The sequence below is a fragment of the Grus americana genome, chromosome 6, assembly GCF_028858705.1.
Source record: "Grus americana isolate bGruAme1 chromosome 6, bGruAme1.mat, whole genome shotgun sequence".
NCBI classification, from domain to species: Eukaryota; Metazoa; Chordata; class Aves; order Gruiformes; family Gruidae; genus Grus; species Grus americana.
In genome coordinates this window covers 2,568,290-2,588,478 of record NC_072857.1, presented here as the reverse complement: position 1 = coordinate 2,588,478, position 20,189 = coordinate 2,568,290, and the positions used below count along the sequence as shown (strand labels likewise).

Below are 20,189 nucleotides of genomic sequence, written 5' to 3'. Positions count from 1 at the left end.
CCCTTAGGAGAGCCAACGTGAGGATTAGGCAACGAAATGCCGTATTGACAACAGCAAATTATTAATTAGGCGAGCTCTGCCCGTTTCTCTCTGCAGATTGGCTACGAAGAACAGTCCGAGACATGAGCCGTCTCTTCCTCGAGCTCTCCTCCCTGCCTGCCATCAGCCCCAGAGACGGGCAGGTCCTGCCTGCGGGGAACCAGGGCCACCAGACTGACCCATCCACCCAGGACCCAGCACCACCGAGCAGCCCCACACCCTCAAACCAAAATAACTGCACCTGCTAGAGCCTCAAGCAGCTACCAAGATGGGTGGAAATACCCATAAATATCCATCAAACAGCATAACTCAGCCATTTTTAAAGTTTATTGAGGAACGTGGGGTGGGTTTGCTTTTGTCGCCCACCTTCTCCCCGCTGTGCTGGCATCCTGCTGGCCACTGCCTCCTCCCTCGCAAGGATCACGCGCTGAGGACGCGCTCATCAAAAACGGTCTGCAAAACGCGGAGGTGCTGAATTGCACGTACTCAGCATGGCGAGGGTTTGCCATCCCACTGAGATGCGGTGGCAGGTCTATTTCTGCACCACAAACCAGCCCACCGCGTTTAGAAACACTGCTCTCCTGGGGATTCCCCGGGGTTTCTCCAAGGAATGAGTTTTAGTAAACTGCCTCAATTACCGCAAGTGATTGCACAACCCAGCTGTGCAATAAAAGAACAACAACAACAACAAAAAGATCGCGCTTTTTGGAAGTGCAAGCCATGGTGATCTGCCAAAATCTGTTTTCCAGGGATCAAATACTGAAGAGAAACATCTGACCAAGCCACAGCCTACAACTGAAAATACTTCCAATTTGCTCCTTGCTCACCTCAGCAAGCAACTGGAGAGCTGACGGGGCCGACCATCTTACCAACGCCAAACCGTGCAGCTGCAGATGTCACCTCAAGCCCAGCTCTAGCTTGAGAAGAGTAAACCTCTGGTCCCTCCTCTTGCTCAGAGGTTTCAACCGCCATGGCCACAGCTAGTAGGAGATGTTTCATGTGCACAACAGAATTGGCAATTCTGGTCTAAAGAAAATGGCAGAACTAGCAGCAGGAACAGAAAAAAAGATCAGTGGCTTTAGACAGACCTATCTTTTTATATATTAAGAGGAACATGTCAATAAATCAAGGCACCTCCACCTTCCATCTGCTTAGAGCAAAATAAAGGAGGACTGAGCTGGTGGCCTTAAAGGAGGGTAGTGATCAACTAATGGTCAACGCTCTTTGGAAGAGGACCTTCATCTCCTTTCTGTAGGGGTCTAAGTATGGCTTAAAAGCACCTTTAACAGTACCTTCATAATCCACACCACTCGACTTGTGACCACACCACACTTGGGCCTCACACAGGAGTGACACCAAACCAAGCCCGTGCACATTAAATGGGTTAAAAATTCCTTACAAACTTTGGTGGATCTCATAACCAAAACTGGAATCACCAGGAAGGCTTCAAGGAGGTTATTTCTTTGTCCTAACCTACTTCACTGGGTCTTACCAAGACCATGAAAACAGCAGATCAGAGGATTGAAAAGAAATAGCAGGATCTACAAAACCCAGGCAAGGGGTAAAGCAGTGAAGAACGTGCACGACCATACCGCTCTACCACGCGTGAGCAAAATCCAGCCGTGCCGTAGGCAGATGCCGGGAAGCCCCCTGAGCACTCGGTGTGAGGAACTGGCGACCTGGCGCCAAGGGTGCGATGGTAAAGCCTAGCATAAACACAAAGCACTAGCAGTGGAAATGTTGCGTGGCCCAACTGCTCCTCCAGCGTTCATAATCCTGATAAAGATGGCAAAGACCTAAAAGAGCACTGAGAGGAACCACACGGTTGGTTGAATATGAATTGGAAAATATCCTTTAGAGCAAGACATTCAAAGTCATTGAAGGAGTCGATCTGTTTGGTTCTTGGTGACCTAAAGGTGTATTTAAATTCACTAATCAAAAGTATGTCAATCTGACACACGTACAACTGGATGGAAAGACCAGAGACCGAAACAAGTTCAGGCTACAAAGACGAGGCAGCTTTTTAGGCGTAATAATTAACCCCTGGCCAGACACACCCCACCGCAGCGGCCAGCCTCACCAGAGGAGTTCCTACACCCCCGCTGCACCCTGCCAGAGGCCGCCTCCAGCTCCAAGAGGAGCTGCTGCAGGGCTGGCGTTTCACGGACGCAGGGGAACGGGGGTCCCCAGGAACTCACGAGCTGCTGGAAGGGCTCTGCAGCGGGGAGCGACGCCACGGACCCAGCCCAGCACCCTCCCACCAATCTGAGCCACCTTCTAGCACAGCAAGTCATCCACCCCCGTAATTACAGCATCTACACAGCCAGGGGACAGAACCTGGCTTGGTTGTCATCAGAAATAGAAAAAGGATGATCAGGTCAGCACAGGATGGTCACAAGCATTAGTGAGATAAGCAGCTGCTGGGGCTTCTGCATGACTTTGGAGATGTAGACCCAGAAGTGAGACAGAAACTCCCTTGACTTGTTTGAGGACAAGTTTAAGGGAGAAAGCCAAAGAACAGTTCCTAGGAACAACCTGGAATATACGAAACCTTTTAAAAAGCAGCTCTCAAAGCTTCAGAGGCAAAATGAACCAAACTTCATTCGTTCGCCTGCTCCGGTCTCCTCGGCCTCTGTCACCTTTTGGGAAGCAGAACTCAGGTAAGAAACCCATACCACGTACTTAAATAAAATGCCAAAGAACCCAAAACGCTGTTGGGAAGGGTAAGACTGATTTCTATTCAAATCACATCCCAACTCCCAGCTATGCCTGGCCTGTAGCTCAGCACAATTATGTCCAAAACACACCGGTATTAATGAACTAACACACAAAGGTTATTTCCACTACAAGTCAATTACTTTTTTTTTTAATTCAAAGAAAAAAAAGGTAATTTTAATAAATACTGCAGAAACATTAACGAAACATACAAAGTGACTTCAACAATTAAAAAAGTAATGAATGTCCTGTTTTATAACAGTTATAACTTATTTTTTCCACAATATTTAAATACAGAAAGCACTTACCAGCTATTTTGTAATACTGCCCTAAGCGCACTGTTGCATCAGTCAAAAGCTTATTACTGTGGTAAAAATGTCTTTTTGTGGGAAATAATTGGAATCGGTGTTGTGGGGGTTTTTTTCTTCTTATATCAGATGAAACAAAGTGCCGGGAACACACAGAACAGTTTTAATTATGGTGACCCTTTACCTTTGCACAAGTCAACAGGAACACAGCTTTAACACTTCAAAAATGAAGCATTACCCTTGGGAACAAAATGCTTGTCCTCAACAAGCGACAGCCACGCTGGTTAGAGCTTACAGTATCCTTCTTTTGAGAGAAGCTAGGAGTTCAGTCGGTCAGTAAACAGTTGCAAACCATTTTAAAGGGCAATTTATTTAATGTAACAATAGTATTCAGTAAGCAAAAAGGAATTAGACTTAACTGGTTCTCTGATGTTTCATGATTGTTGTCTGGATACGTATATATTAGTCTTAAAGACTAAGGGCAGCATCCCGTTTCCACTGGGGACCCCTTAAGGCGTCACAGTTCTTCAGACCCCATTTCCTCACCACGAGCAAACGAAGTCTGCAGCAAGAGATGGCTTGCCCCAAAAATAAGAGCATCACAAAAGATAATCTGGCTCTGCTGGCTCATTTGCAGATTCTCAGGGTTTTTTTGCAAAGCTAATTGCAGAGAACCACATCACAGAATAGCACCTCTCCATAGCATTTACAGAGGGCGAGATCCTGGGATCCACCTGGCTCTCCAGCTCCTAGCAGAAGCAGAGGAGTCTTGGGGCTTCCCCAGATGGGCAGTAAGGCTTAACGAATTATCATGGTTGTAAAACTAAGGATCATTTGTCATCATAGCTCTTAGCACCTTTCACTTCAACCTACAGCGAGATACCCATACAGAACACCAGAACTGGAGATCATTTCCACTCTAAATTACAATCACAAAGAGGAACGGAAAGTCAGAGTCCTGCAGTGGGCAGGCAGTTTGCCCCCACACCCCAATTCGATCCGTTTAATTTCTAGCGTGCGAGGGCACCTAGAACACTGGGAAATCTCAAACGGTTGTCTTCATTACCAGCGTACTCAAACGCAGATTGCGCTGCCGTCTTGGGAAGGCAAAACTCCAGACTTCTCACATACAGTGTTTTCCTCTAGGTGACGCACAGGCCTCGACATACGCTCCGTTTTAATGATGAGCTACTAGAAAATTAGATCATATCCTTTGGAAAACCAACTATAAGGTCACAGGGATAGTGTCTTAATGAGAAGGGCATATTAATAACGCCTTCTTTAAAAAAAAAAGATTAAAGTATTATTTTAATGAAATCAAAGTGGTAGCATCCAGGAGTAGAGCGTTAATAAAAGAAACAAGCACTGTCAATGACATCTCTCTTCTCCACAGTGTTATTTTCCCATTCACCCTCTCTTTTCTCAGCACATTCAAAACATTTTCCCTTTTTTTTTTTTTTTGGCATTTTCTTCCACATATCAATTCCCGATGCCACCTCGTTTAGAGCCATTTCTTCTCGCTGCTCAGTTCCTAAGTACAGTCTCACACAAGAGGTGAAGAGTCTCCGTTAAAGCACTGGCAATAAGCCCTCGTTAAATACCATGTGGCTGTGTACTTCATTGAGCCTCCACCCCTCCCGGACGCTCTCTTCCTCCTTCTCCAGGAAATCAAGGTCCTTCACATCACCGTGCAACTCTTTGCTTTGTCCTTTCGCAAGTCTGTCGCCACTGTGGAAAGTTCTGGCCTGCCAGGCGTGTGTGAAATTCGCTTTGTTGCCCTCTGTGATTTGTTTCGTTTAACATTTTTATTTGTTTTATTCACACACGCCAAGGTGGCAACATGAAAAATGTCTCTGACACTGTTTTCTGACTGTAAGGCTGAGCATTCAATATATGTAGCTGCTCCAATCTGTTTGGCCATATTTGCACCCTAAGGGAAAAAAGAACATGCAATCAATACCAAGTTTCCGCAGAGAGCCAAAGCAAACCATACAATTACTTTTCAGCGCTGTTTCCTCGTACACAGTGTTTTGTGAAAACCAAAGCTAAAGCTCCAGCACGACAGCCAGCAGCTAATTTTGCTAAATAAACAGAGCTTTGGTTCCAAGATGCATTAAACAACTATCCAAGCATTATCTCCTATGCTGATAATTAGAAACTGGAAGAGAGAAGATAAGCTCAGTGACCTGCAAACAACTGCAGAAAGCCAGAAAAGTGTCAGGAGGACCTATTTAGCAATCTCACCCTTACACCTTAACTTGCATCTGTGAATCATGTGCTCACTGGGAAACGTCCGGACCCAACAGCTTCCAGATTTAAGGCTGCTATCTCCAAAGAGAAAATGTATTTTGACTGCTTTAAGGGCTAGCCAGCACGTCTCTGACCTGGAGCGGAGCCCGTGTTACAGCTCCACAGAGGGGCAAAGTTCGTAGGGAAACGTTCTGTGGGGTTCTGGGTCAGGGATAGTTAGATCAACTTGTAGCTAGGGAACAGGCAAAAAAAAAGGAAAAAAGGACATTAGTGCTTATATGAGCCCTTTTTTGATTTTAAGTGCATTAAAAGTCAAAGCAGGGATATTTGTTCCAGCAGCCCAAGGAAAACACCACGTGACCGGCAGATGACAATACCCTTGTGGATTTTACTACTGGAAGACAATACAGCATTGTGTGAAAAAATGGAGTAGTTTCAATGGAATTTTACTTCTGAGGGATGAATCGTTTTAGTAAGTTACAAGACCCAACCACATCCTTGATGTGCCACTCCTCCCATCTTCATGAGCCTGAGATACAGGCGCAAGCCAGTCCAACCCCTCTCCTCTTTGTTCTAGTGCCAGGCTGATGGCACTAATCTATCAGGACTTCAGTGTGCACTATTTACACTGCAGTGATGCAGCCATCTTATCAATTTTAAGTGGGAGTGGCTGATAAAGGAGTATTAGATTCTAGGACAAGCCCTTCCCACAGTTAAACACCTCAACTCCTACTAACCAAGCCTAGCCTACACCTTAGAGCCTCCGAAATGTTTGCTCAGGTGTAGCTGACTGGAAACCAGGTAGCATACTGGAAGAAGAGTGTCACCATCCTGGGCTTTATCCTCCCAACGCTTCCTTATGAGGTTAAGGGGAATGGGGAAAACCCCACTAAGCTCTTTGATCCTATGTTGACTTAGCAGGGCAAGAAAATTTAAAAATAAGCTGTGTTTCTCGACCCCAGAGGACTCTTCCCTAGGACTAGCGCAGGAGAGCACTGGGGTGCTTCATGCCCCCACGAATTTGGCAACCACAAGAGATACAACCATTGCTCAGTTTAAGCTTTTGCTTACATAGAGTACAGATGAAATTATGGGAGTCTGCTGAATTATGGGCTTCCCTGTAGCACGTACTATTTTCTCTTCAGCTGCCAATAGTTTCTGGCTTAGTCCTTTGTGTTGGGCTGACTCCTGATCCTAGGGGGTACAGGCTAAGCTGTGACACCAGAGAGGCGCGAGTCTTCATCTCCAAGGGACAAACCCACCCATCAGCAGGTTTTTGGTCTCTGTCTATGGAAAGGGATTTGGTGATTTTACCGAAATACTGAAAAAAATGTAATATATGAACTTGTGTATGTAATAAGCGGCAGACAGGATTTCCTTTTAAGTTTAATGTTCAAAGAAAAATAGCATGGAAAATTACAGCTCTGAGGTTGAACAGCATAAATATATACACATACAACAGTGGTAGTCTGTAACTAAGATGACATCATCTGCAACAAGCAAGACTTAAGGACACTTCTGTACTGTTTTACATTAAGGTAAAAAACTGGCATTTAGTTTCATATAAAATTGTCTGAGATAGAGGGATGTTTACGAAGTGAAGTGTAGAAAAATGCCATAAACAGCATAAGCCATCGCAGCACAACACTCCATGTTATATTTTAATCAAGATACTCAGTTTGCATTGTCAAATTTAAACATGCTGTAGGAGGCTGCAGTATTAGTGATCACGTATTAGGAGCTGTTGGTTTGGAAAACCTGAGAGTGGGATAAAACATCAAAAATTGATAGCAGAGGATATATACGCTAGCTAAAGTTACTTCTGGAGGTACCATTCTCACTCTTACACCCTGCAGGGTGTATCTCAAACCACCACTGTGATTCAGCTGCAATGCATGATTGCATGATACATATGCATGAGTAATAAGGGGAAGTTTACCTTAGAGCCCAGTTTTCCCCTGTTCTCTATCTCCTGCTCTCCCACGGCCTTTTCCTTTCACCCCAGTTTTCACTGGGGAAGTGAGAAGTTTGGAGCCAGGCAGGAGGATAGATTGTCCAAACTTCTCGCTTCCCCAGCAGCAGAGAACTGCTGCCAAGAATTAAGATGCTTTCTGGATTTGCTGCCACCTTCAGAGAGCACTACAAGGTGTTTTCTCAGGTGTTTTAAGGCAAGAGAACTTTAAAGGAGACAGATTATATACAATACTTGATGCTAAAGTCAAATAAACAACATTCAAATCTGAAGTCTGAAGACAACAATTTTACCACAGGACATGTCACCACTCAGTTACTACTCTGGCCTCTGCAGATCCAGAAAACTTAATCTTCAATTCACTTAAAAGGCTCTTTGCAACCAATGAGGCTACTATCTTACAATGCTTAAAGCACACATTGTGGGGCTGCACGATTTTCTGCTGCATCCAGTCTACAGTTAGGCTTTGCCTTTACTCATAATAGCTTTCAAATTCACCTCCATCTACTACTAGAGGATGCACATCTGCCTTCTAGGATGCACTCATGTCTACAGGGGGGAGAAGTTGTTCTTAAAGATGGCAACAGTGATAGAAGAGAGTCTTATCTTCCACCCCCAAGTACAAAGGACATGGCACATACCTGATCATAGGACACAGGCGTCTGCCGCTGATTGGAAAGTTCCACTAGTGTGCTTACATCTGTGCGCAGATCCGACTTGCAACCAACCAAAAGCATCTTAGTGTTCGGACAAAACTCCTGGATTTCACCTTTCCACTGTAAAATTTTAGGTTGTTGTTATACTCGAGTAGTTGAATGTTTAAATGCAAAGCAGCAATGGATACAAGATGAAGTTTAATAAGTCATGACATTTTATGTGGAAATATTCTTACATAATAGTTGTATCTACCTTCAAGCTAATTTCTAAAGGCATTAGTTCCAGCAGGATCTGGTCAGGGATGAAATCTTACAGTCTCATACACTCATTAATTCCACCGACTTACTAATCAAGACGGAATGAGTCGAGATTGTTTACCTACATGAGTAAAGGTTTGCAGACCTGTCGCTCCTCACAAGGGGTAAACACCCAGCCATAGCCATTTGCAGACAGGAACCAAAGAAACCGGGTGTCACCACATTTAATGGTTCCTCAGGATGGAGATACAGAGGCAGCATTGCTAAATATTGGCTCATGGCTACATCCTCACACCTAAAACCACACAAATCCGTCAAGGGTTTAGCTATTGTGAACCAGTAATAAGCCCTTCAAACAGAACTTGCGATATATTCCTTGGTTTTCTTCCCCTTCTACAGGGTTATTTTGAGAAAAAAAGCCAAAAATTTCATAGCATAATCTGGAGAGATGACACAAACCCTGAAACTTAAGGATATTGTTTGGGTTTAAAAGCATATTAAGAAAAATCTCTCACAAAATTAAGCAAGGTTATCAAGGACAGAAAACAAAGAGACAGTTCTAGATACTTGTTGGCACAGTTAGTAGCTGAGAGAATAGTCTTAAGTATTTTCTGTGGACTATTCAGAGCATTGTGTGCCACTTTATTCCCAGTGACACAAGAATCACTGGCCCCAGCTACAGAAAAAAAAAGGAACTTCAGGTCATTAAGCCTCAAAGACAACACTGCAAAGTTGAGTCATGCCCAGTGACCAAGGAGAGGAATGACCATGACGACCTTGCAAACAGAGCTTGATTATCAAAATTCAGTGTTTGAACTTGGCAAAAAGGCTGGCACTGAATCTCAGATCACCAAGCTTCTGAAAAATTCTAAGCCCAGTGCAAGATTGCATTTCTATGCCACTGCTAGGTCTTCTGGTGTCTTCCAGAGGCATTTGTCACTGGCTCCTTAAAACTCCAGGCTGAGGAATTATGTAAAGCCATGGCAAAAGTCCAAACACTTGGCAGGCACATTTTAACCGTCTTTGCAACATGGCAAAGTTTCTCAATCCTGTCTGTTATACAAATATAATGTGAGAGACAATTTCTTGCTGCACCCAGCCCTGCACCTCACACCACCCTGAACAATTCACTGCTGTGTAACGGCTGAGGTATGAGAATTTACTTCACCCCTGAGCATCCATTAGGGAGCTTTTGTTTTCAATTAACATTCACCCCTTTCAAACAAATTATCTCAAATTCTAACAGTGCAGAGTGCAGTCCTGTCATCTCTCCATTAAAAGCAACAAACTGAAGTTCCCAATGTAGGAGGCAGCACCACTCCTCAGAGATTTAAAGACAAGCTACTCAAACAGTTCTGTACTCAGATGTTTCTCGAACACTTGCCTTTTTTAGCACACTGTCAAGAGTTTCTGGCCGACTGATGTCAAAGCAAATCAGGACAGCATCAGAATCTGGATAGGAGAGCGGGCGGACATTGTCGTAATAAGGAGACCCTGCAGGAAAACAAACAACATTTTTATTAGTTTCTACTTTCCACATTCTGCAGTCACTCAAAGCTTATTCAGACAGCTTAGAAAGATTTTCAGTGAAGCTTTTCAATAGCATCCTACTACCACCTTTTCTTCAATAGCACTGTATTCCCAAAACACTCATTGCAGTTGCTCACATCCCCACTTTCCTTTTGTTTCTCACCTACACAAGCAACAGCTTTCCCAAATAATTAAGAGTGATAGCACCCCAGTGATCCAACTCCCACCGAAAGCTTGTGATGCCCCCAATAACAAGGAAAGGGAAATTGGGTCAGTCCAAATTTAAGTCCCAGCATTAACCTGCGGGGATTTGAATTTGAGAACAAATCCTTAACCTCCAAAAGGCTTCTTCAAAGCCAATTTGTCAAAGTTCATGTGTTTCCAGTTCATGGAAAAATTCAGAAAGTTTTTAAATAAATCATTTTGATTCTTCTAACATTTAATTTAAAACAAATAGTTTCAAGTGCAAAAAGCATCTTAGGTTGTCATGGATATCGGCAATTTTTAGAAGAAACTCTTGCTTCAAATTGAAGCTTTTCTTGCAGTACTCCAGCAGGAAGAATCCCAGTGCTGTAGACAGGTACGCAAGTTATCTGCCACAAAAAGCCTCACCAATCTATAAAGCAATATATGCTTGCAATAAATGTCTACATTTAGCCCATAAAATTTTTCAATCAATGAGATCAAAGCTAATCTACTAATCTGATGGAACATAAATAAATAGGTCCACTATTGCACTTTGTGCATGTTTTACTTCCAGAGCTGTTAAGGGATACGCTGGTTTTCTTTAAGAATCATCATGATGTGCAGAGTTGCAAATACATCTCCAGAGTCAGAAATCTCATTTTTATCATCTGGTTAATCCAGGAACAGGTTTTGGGGAAAAAAATCTTCCTTTTTTCTAGGAAGTTCCAGTCACTCAGCCACCATTCCGTTTGGCCTTAACTCTGCTGAAGCTTCACTTACTGAGGAGAATGCATTTCTGATTTAGAAGGGTACTTAAACAGTTAAGTGGTCCAACAGGATAACGGCTTGGGCTTTAAAATGCATGCCTGCAACTTAAAATGCATTTTCTTAGTCATATGGTCTTATTTCTGTATTTTTCTCTCATGAACCTAAAATACAGCACAGAACATATGCAATGAGAATACAGCTTTCAAGAGTTTTAGGGTTATCAGCTAATTATACCGCCAATTTTCCAACTATCTAAAACTAATTGGCTGTAATGTCTCAAAGGCTGAGCAGACTATTAACTGCATTAGAGAAATTCCTCAAGTTTTTAACTGACAGACAGCTCATGCTGTTGCACAAAGCAGAGCGGGGAAATGGTGTGAACGTATCGCAGATGACTTCAGTTGGACAGCTTATACTGGAAGGAAAGAGTCAAGAATCCCAGGAATGTTGTTTTTGAAATGAAGAGTAACACATGGGGAATGAAGCATTACCAAACTAGGTAGCAGAAGGTAATTTGTTGAACAAGACTATTTTATTCAAATGCTCATCTTCATAAATGATGTCAATCTAACAAAGAGGCAGCTGTCAAAAAAACCGCTCTTCAAAAAAGTTAGCTGTCTTCAGCTGCAAATGACATGTTAGAAAGAAATCTAAGCGAGCTGAGCTGACCAGTAGTTACCTACTCATTGGAGCTCAGCTCTGCTTGCAGCTACTATCAATAAGCATTTTCCATTACTAATTATTCCCCAGCACTGCTATTACAGTGCCTCCATCCTGGAGCCCCAAGGCCAAGTTATTTCGCCTGGAGCCCCAGGGCAAAGGTATTTACCCCGGACAGAGGAACTGCAGAGCAGCATGCCGTTGTTAACTAGCCACTCGCACCGCTCTGCCGCATTAGACTGGCCAAAGTGCAGACTGCTGCCTGGCCGGCAGGCTAGTGAGAGCCGCTGCCTGGCTAGCACATCTCCCTGCGAGTTCAGGCATGCAAGGGCAAGATTGAAGATCATTAATGCTTGGCCAAATGGTGGCTGGCTAGAAAGGAGTCTCAAAAAAGCCTCACCCAGAAACTAATTCCTTAGACACATACCTATCTTCTCACTCACCAGTCTTCAGGGATACAACATACCATATATGTCCATCAGCATGTATTTATGTATACATACAGTCACCACCTCCAGCCCAGAGACTCCTTTCTACTGTGTCAGCTGTAGCTGTGTTTGTTTTGAGGGTTTTTTCTTTTTGGGTCTTCCTTCTGAACCTCTCATATTAAAGATGCTGAGCTAGAATAAGTGTACTTTTATAGGCAGCCCTTCTGCTCGGATGCAAGCGAGGAGGAATATTTGACACCTCCTTTTCTTTGGGGTAGTGTGTGGCAGAACAAACGGGAACCATTTAAAGTACTCGGGCTGCAGTACCAACAAAGGAAATTTCCTGGTCTCATTCAACAGCAATAACTGAACCTTTATTACTGCGCAAATAAAGAGGGGCTACGGCCCTCGCTGTGCGAGCCTATTCAATCTGGCATTTCATCGTTTCGCCCAGAGAAACCCTCAGAAGCCAGGAATCTCAGGAATGAGGCTCAAGTCTGAACAGACAACTTGAGCACAGCCCAGTAAGGCTGCTCACTCTTTTTCAAGTTAGTCTGTAGATTTGAAGCCATGCCAACCCTAGAAAACAGAAGGAGAATGTAGAGCTACAGCTAGGGTATTTGTGGGGGGGGGAGAAATAAGCCTGTTTGTGATTCTGTTTCTACAAAATAAAACATTCTTGTCAAGGACAAGAGATGATTTTTCAGTTTTATCAAGGAACTGCTGATAATGCTGTAGTTTGTTTTACTTTGTGGTGGAAGTATATTCCAGCTGCAATCTCCCCTTTTTTTAATCTGTTTGGCAGCTTAAATAATGTTTAAATTATTTTCACTTAAATTAAGAATTATCTACTTCTAAAGAGTTACGTTTCATGCAAACTACAACATGAATTCAGCTTTTAAACTGAAATAAAACCCCTCCCCAGCAATATGGTTGGCTTTGGTCTACAGAAGATACCAAGCTTAGGCTTAAATATTGCTACCTTAATAAATAACAGAATTACATGGTTAAACATTAAAGCATACTTAATTTTTTGATGGCTTAATGCTACTCTAAGATGCCAGATCATGGAGATGATGCCCTATCTGTCTGCGAGACCCACAGCCACCATCACCACCAGTTCCAACCAGGAGGTTCAGCCCCATGTCCCACCTACAGAGCTGATGGTGCTGCTCAGCCTCTGCTTGTCCCCAGGCCCTAAGGAAAGCGGTGCTCAGTAACAGGCAAGACTTTAGTATTTACACACCACCAAGCAGCCATCAGGCATTAGTCTTTGTAGCCTTTTGGACTCCAGTCAACTGAAAGAACAACAGTTGAACAGCAGCATTCTCCCTCCCAAACCCTTGGGCTCACTAATTATCAGCTGCATAGAAAACACATCAAATAGTGCAGTGGCCACTCTAAGGAGCTGACTCACTGTCGATGGCTTTCCTCCTTCCAAAGCCACCTTGGCTGTTTTGGATTTTGTATACTGAATATCACAGGACAAGTCACCTCCAAGCACATGACTACCACAATATGCATAGCATCTCAAACAGAAAACAGGACTTTGGTAGGTGACTTAGCATTCCCAGTTATCAATTCTAATTATTTCCCCTCTAAAGGGGGAAAAGAAAAGCCCATAAAAACTAGTTCCTGTTACTCTGCCATGAAAGAAAAAAATTGCAAGGCTAATACAGCCAACTTGCAAGCAAAGTGGAAGGCAAAGACAGAAATTTGACATTTCCTTTACAATGCTTACTGCCAGAGCACTCAGGAAAATACTTACTAACTTTAATTTATGTATGTTTCAGATGGCTTCTGAAAGATTTCAGCAAAAAGCTTTATAATTAATATTATGTTTCTATATAGACACTGAATACATTGTGCACATTCAAATCACAGTAAAGCTAACCTGATTTAAAGCTCTAAGGCCCTTCTGGATTTAATTATATGCTAATCCCTAGCAATGCATAAGTATTTCTGGCCCTGTTGAGAATTACTTTACTGGAGTATCCAGTACAGTTTCCACAGTTCAACCAATAAAACAAGAAACTAAAGTATGTTTTAGGGAGACACAGGTATGTAAACCTAATTAACAGTATGTGATTTCTGTGCCACAGCTGTTGTTGTACTAGCAAGAACTAGAAATATCAAAGTAGTCACTTTTAATGGAAGAAGCCAAAACCTTGTTAAATGCACATTAAGACCATGCCTATAGTAGGCAAAGACATTTAATACACAGGTATTCTTCACAGTGTCCATCAGACTACAAGATGAAGCTTCAGCCTGAAGAAACTTCTAACACTACCTGGCAGACCAAGCACGCAGCTCCCAAATAGCTCGAGACTGCCATGCTACGTTACCACAGAGTGGAATAATTTACGGCGTAGTTAGATTGCAACCAGACATTCCTGCTTTGAAAGAAGGGTTGGTAGTCCAAAAACCAATTGAAATTCAAGTTGGCAAGTGCTTTCCTTAATGCTGTGGCTAATTTAAATCCTTATAATGACTTGCAGAACTAGACAGGACCAGAAAAGTATTTGAATAATGAATCTTCCCATTCCACTCTTACTTGTAAGAGTGTTTCGTCCCATATTTCTATGGGCATATCCAAGATACAACAAAAATTTCCCAATAAATTTAAAGCTAGCTCTACAATGTTGCATCAGTTGCGTGACTCTCTACATTTTATACTTAGAAGTCCTCTAGGAAAAAAGCACATTATTATTATATAAAGGATCGTAAACCAAAACTACGACAGCAGGGCCTGTTCTCACTCTAACACAAGACTATTTTAACCAATGCCTACAGCTTTTCTCATTTTCTCAGTGAGCAAAAAAAAAATGCTCAAAGTGGCAGCACCTTCCTTCCAAAGGATTCAATGCAAAACCCCACATTTACTTTAACTCAAGTTAGAAACTAATTTGCAAGGCAGCCTGTTGCATGCTCCTAGTTAGAAAATAGCTGAAGAAGGTTAAAAATAGATACTAAATACTGATCAAGTCATCTTGAAAGTATCTGCAGTATATTGTAATCAACCTCAGCTAAATAGCGTCCTTCCCCCCTCCCTCAGGAGATACTGAACCCCCATGTTGCAACAGACATTATCTTCCATTAGTATTTGGCAGTTAATCAGTCATATTTTTAAGTTAACTAGATCTAGTCCTGCTTTAAAAATGTCATTAAGACATTTATTCTAATTCAGCAGAAGACTAGGACAAAGACTTGTAAAAAATAAATTACCAAGAATTTAAGATAATGCTGAAACACTATCTTATCTTCTGATGTCCCTTATCTGGTGATGTGATTTTGCATTGGGTTTGGGTAGTGTTTCTTCCTGCGGTTGGTGAGAAGGGCTGTTTACGGAGAGGAAATTCTTCTGCAGAGTCCCACAACCAGAGGACCTGCTGTTCAGTAATACTTTCTAAGACCCAGCATTGGATCCTTCCAACATTTCCTCTTCAGTTTCAGATTGCAGACAAATTAGCTATAGCTGTTGATCTTAAGCTTCTGACTCAAGTCAAATTTTCTATTAGTTCCAGGACAGGCCTGAGAGGATGACATGCACACGCGAAGGCTGGCAGGCGTTTCTTCCACTGCTTTTGTCTTTTGAAGTGCTACAGAGTGTTTCATTACATGGGTGTCTCCAGCCTTTGACATACAGATTCCAAACCTTCCCATGTCAAACAACTTGTGAGCGTGTTGTAATTTAATAGCTAAAGATAAAATTTTCCAAAATAACTGAACTATTAATTTTTAATAAGCCCTTACTCCACAGAGTTTGTTACAGCCAGCTTCGTAATCAGGATGAAAGCCTGAACCAGACACTCTTAAGTCTGGAAGTCTTACTTGGCATAAGATGAAGACAAAAAAATCAGAGTTACGCTGATACTGGTTGTGGGCACAGAGACTGCCTTTTCCCAGTAATCGTGTTGCAAGAATTTGGAATCATTTCCTCAACAGCAAGAAGAAAGCCAACTCACCGCCTAAACTCCTATTTTATAAAAAAAGGGATTACCATTTTCTTTTCTGGTAAAAGGCTTGCTTTCGTATTTAGAAGGAACTGCTGAGTCCAAATTCAACATTAAAAAGCTATCTACACCACCTGCCTAAAGAAGAAAGACCTTGCATACTCTGTCAAGTTCCTCCAGCTTTTTTTCCAATCACTTCTGCAGCGTTAATGTTGATCCACTGGCTGCCCACACTTCTCTCCAGCACAGAGGTGGCAAGTTCAGGGGTGCATCCCCACCACCCGGCAGTAAGCTTAGTCCGATTATCAACGCCAGAAGGATCTAGAGGGGTTCCTGGCCTAAGGTGAGATCTAAGATAGCCAAGCACCAAGAACCTCAACCTTTGAGGCATGAGAGCCAGGGTTTTTGACGGGGCCACAACCAGAGCAGTGATGAGGACCCCAAGCTCTGCTCATGGTGTGTAAGAAAGGATGGCTCCCCCTGCACCCTCAGAGGGCCAGAGACACCCTCCTCCCTTGTCTTTCCAGGCTTTAAAGACTTCTCAAAAGCAGGGGCAAAAGTACTCTATTTCCTAAAAAAACCCCAAACAGGCATTAAGGAGGCCACAAGGAACTCAAGTCTCAGCTGATGTAATTTACCATTAGCATATATAAACACCTCTTCACTCTTTTACTAGGTAAAGCAGGGTTTCCCGGCAGCGGAGGAGCAAACGCGTCCCTGGAGCTCCCCAGAGAAGCTCCTGCCAGTCAGGCAGGTGAGAACACATCCCCCTGCCCTGCCTGCCCTGCAATGCCGGCGAACCGCTTCAAGGAACCTTTGTCCACACCCTTTTCCCTCCCCAAAAGTCAAGTATATCCCTAAAATATACCTCAGATTTTTATTTAAAAAAAACCAGAACCCATCAGTAGCCGCTCGTCTCGCATGTGGAGACGGGCAGCCCCGCCAGGACGCGGCGGAGAGGGGCTGCGGGGCCGATCTCCCGCTTCCCCCGGCTCTCCGCACCGACGGGGGCGGCCGCTCCGCACCGATCCCCCCCCCACACCCCCCCCCCACACCCCCCACCACCCCTCGCCGCGGGGAAGCGCTCACCCGAGGTGTCCCAGAGACTGAGCTCGATGCGCTGCGCGTCGATCTCGAAGCTGGCCGTGTAGTTCTCGAAGACGGTGGGGACGTAGTTCTGCCGGGAGACAGCGCACGGTCAGCCCGCCCCGCTACCGCCGACCCGGCCCCGGCCCGCCCCGGCCCCGGCCCGCCCGACCCACCTCAGGGAAGCAGTCCTTGGCGAAGACGTGGAGCAGCGCGGTCTTCCCGCACTGGCTGTCCCCCACCACCACGATCTTGCACTTCACGTTCTGGTTGGGATCCATCACCGCCTTGTTCGATAACTTCTGGCTCGCTCTTCTTTCCTTCATTGATCTCAGATTAGTCCCTCGGCCGGCCACAACAAAAGAAAAAAAAAAAACCACACCCCAACCACAACCCACACTCGGTTTCCTCAGAAAAAGATAAAAATAATTAAAAAAAAAAAAAGAAAAAACACCCAGGTGGAAGTGGCAGAGCCGCGGGACACTCCGCCAAGCACGCTCCGCTCGCCGGTCCCGCGCAGACTGCTTTGTCCCCCCTCCGCCCGCCTGTATTTATATCCTCGCATCCGCCAATCACCGCCCGCCGCTGGTGCGGGCCCCGCCCCTTCGCCGCGCACTGCCGGCGTGCCGCCGGAGCAGTGCGCCCCCTAGGGGAGTCGCGTGGCGCAGCAGCCCCGGGCGGGGGGTCCCGGTGCTGCCCCGGTGCTGCCCCGGTGCTGTCTGCCCGCCGTCTGCCCGCCGGCAGCCCCTCCGCCTGGCCGCTCCCACGGCCCTCCCGGCTCCACCGGGACCGAGCCCACCCGCTGAGGGCTGAGGTGAACCCGTGCCGGCGGCAGACCTGTGTCATCCTGTCAGGGAGAGGCCTGGTGTGGGGTCGGCGCCCTCAGGCGCGATGCATGGAATAAAAGGTGTTCTTTTGTGGTGGGGTTTTTTTTTAAATTTTATACAGGCCGTCTGTAAATCTCAGTGCTAGGAAAGGGAACCTGTGGCATGCGGGGCTTTGTGGCCTCTGGAGGGGGCGAGGGGTGCCGGGGTCCCTCAGGGGGCTGCCCCCCCCCAGGGCCGCAGGGCGGGCTGAGGCCTCGGCCTTCACCGCACGGCAGAACCGGCTCAGCGGGGTGCTGGTCGGGATTGTGGGCAAAGGGGGTTTTCACTCAAAGCATGGTCACGAGAAGTGTGTTGGGATCCCAGAAAACGTCCCCACCATTAACATGCTGCTTTTGTTTTAGCTTTCTGGACACAAACCCAAGCAAAACTGGATAATGGCTTACGTTTACCAGAGGACTGAACGCCGCTCTGACTGAAGCAGCAATTCTGTGACAGCGCGGGGTAAATCTTTCCTGAAGCGACAGCACCGAACAAGGGATGGTTTGTGAGCAGTTTGTAGCACTCTTCTCCGTCAAGTGCCCCTCTCCTCTCCCGTATGGCTCCGCATGGCAGGCAGACGGCCTCGGCAAGGGGCTGCCAGCCGGCAGGAGGGCTGGAGCAGAGCCTGCCTCCCCTCCTCGCTCAGACCTCGCGTGCCAGCTTCCCCTAGCACACCTGAAGACAGGGGTGGCCTTCGTGAAGGTGGGCTCTCAGCCTTATCTCTTCAGTGAGTCATCCAGGTCACGAACTAGCTCCGTCTCAGTTCTGGGCTGAAACACGAGCAATAAATAAAGTTTTACAACATCCGGAAATGGAAAGCACTACTATCTTGTGCATGTTGGACCATAGGGAGATTCTCCAGTGACGCAGACAAGAGAATCTCAAGCATGATGTTTCAAAATTCAGTGCTGATATACTTGATTTTGTTTTGATGTGTCACATCTTCAGCTGGTCAAATTGCTCAGCTCTAATAAATTTTCCAAAGAATTTAAGCCTTGGTTTCTGCTTGGAAATTATGAGCAAAACACTAAAATTTGCAGTGGGTGCATTATTTGTAAGGCCTTACTGAAAAGTTGGAGCACACAACTGTCCATCTCTTTTTTTTTTTTTTTAAATTAAAAGCTGGTCTCAGCCACTTTGCAGTCTCCATCCACCCCTGCTGCCCACCAACACGGCTCCAGCTTTTTGGACAGATGATGGAGTGGGAAAGAGTGAACAAGCAGTGAGGAAACTTGCAGCTCGCAGCAAGTTGGGTTTCTCTCTTTTGTTCAACTGTGTACATTTGAACAGGAGATAAATCTGGAAAAATACAGTTGCATAAATGCTCTCATGTCTTCTCCAGAGTGTGGAAAATCCTGTTTCTTCATTCCGCTCCACACCAAGACACGTGGCAGCCTCACAGGCAGATGCAGGTGGGATAGAGCTCTGGAGTTGCAGCTCTGGCTGTTTGTGAGTCCAACATACCAACTGAGGCATCTCTGTTGAATATAAGGAGAGAAGAAAACGGGGTTGAAAGAGCGCTTTGTTAATCCCAAACCGGAGCTGGGTATGAACATCTGCTCCCTATCAGTTTATCAGTCACCTCTGTGCAGATGGAGGCAAGATGCACCAAAGGCGGCGCTGATGCCGCCCGTTCCGTGGCAGTGATTTGGCTTGCCCGGGACCGAGGGTGCCCAGAGAAGGAATTGGTGCTGCCGGGCACCACGCAACCGGGGCTGGGGGAGACAGCTCCATCGCATAGCTCACATGGAAAATTCGCCTGCATTCAGCTATGTTAGGAATGTGGAAACTTTAACACACATGAACACTTACTCATCATGACTGCAGAGCTTCCATCAGCATGCTTCCCAGTAATGTCATGTTTACATGCTTTGTTTGCTCTTGCAGTCCAGAGGCTGCCAGTATCACCCAGCTAAACCCCGAGGCTTTTGGGGTGCCCTGCAGTGCTTTGGGCGCTTGTGACACTCAATAAGCTACAGGACACCCCTGCCAGCTCTGAAACTGCCTGCTTGTTGTCATTCCTTGGGGAAGCTGTTCCAGATATGTTAATCCCCGTAAAACTATTATTCATGTCATAATCTTAAGTTTAATGCCTTTTCCCATATCTTGATAACTAGGGGGATGATGCAGGGGGGGTTAACATTTCCATTGGTATTTTTCACACGCAGTCTGGATTTTGATTTATAAGGCAGAGTTTCTTGCTTTGCTTAGTTCAAATTCCCCATTTTTCAGACCTGATTCCTTTGTAGACTTTCAGTTTCTCCGCTTTCCATCTGAGAAAGCATTATGCGTATATTAATAACACACACACACAATCTAGTATTATCTGTGGTAATGACTACTGATCTAGTATAAGATTTTATGGGAATATCAAAATACAATTTTCTCCTCTCACAAGTAATCTGCCTGAACACTTTCTATGACTATAATAAAACAGTCGAGAACAAGTGCTTTTAGTATCAGAATGACTGCTTGATGATTTAAATCTAAAATTGCCATTGGAATATCTCTCCC

General features: G+C 44.9%; 1 protein-coding gene across 1 annotated transcript; it reads right to left on the bottom strand.

Moving 5' to 3' along the window:
• Positions 1 to 2,876: 2,876 nt before the first annotated feature.
• RND3 (Rho family GTPase 3) lies at positions 2,877 to 17,331 on the bottom strand. Its single transcript, XM_054830471.1, has 5 exons — positions 16,986 to 17,331; positions 16,813 to 16,900; positions 9,583 to 9,692; positions 7,926 to 8,060; positions 2,877 to 4,992 (listed from the first exon to the last, which is right to left on the bottom strand). Exons 1-5 carry the CDS (start codon positions 17,133 to 17,135, stop codon positions 4,741 to 4,743), a joined length of 735 nt encoding a protein of 244 aa, XP_054686446.1. The 5' UTR covers positions 17,136 to 17,331; the 3' UTR covers positions 2,877 to 4,740.
• Between the last annotated feature and the right edge of the window lie 2,858 nt (positions 17,332 to 20,189).

Coding starts and splice junctions, on each gene's coding strand:
- RND3 (XM_054830471.1), bottom strand. CDS start 17,135: ATGAAGGAAAGAAGAGCGAGCCAGAAGTTATCGAACAAGGCGGTGATG. Junction 16,901..16,985: donor CCAAGGACTGCTTCCCTGAG/GTGGGTCGGGCG, acceptor GTCTCCCGGCAG/AACTACGTCCCCACCGTCTT. Junction 4,993..7,925: donor CGCCTGTGTCCTATGATCAG/GTATGTGCCATG, acceptor TTTTTCCCTTAG/GGTGCAAATATGGCCAAACA.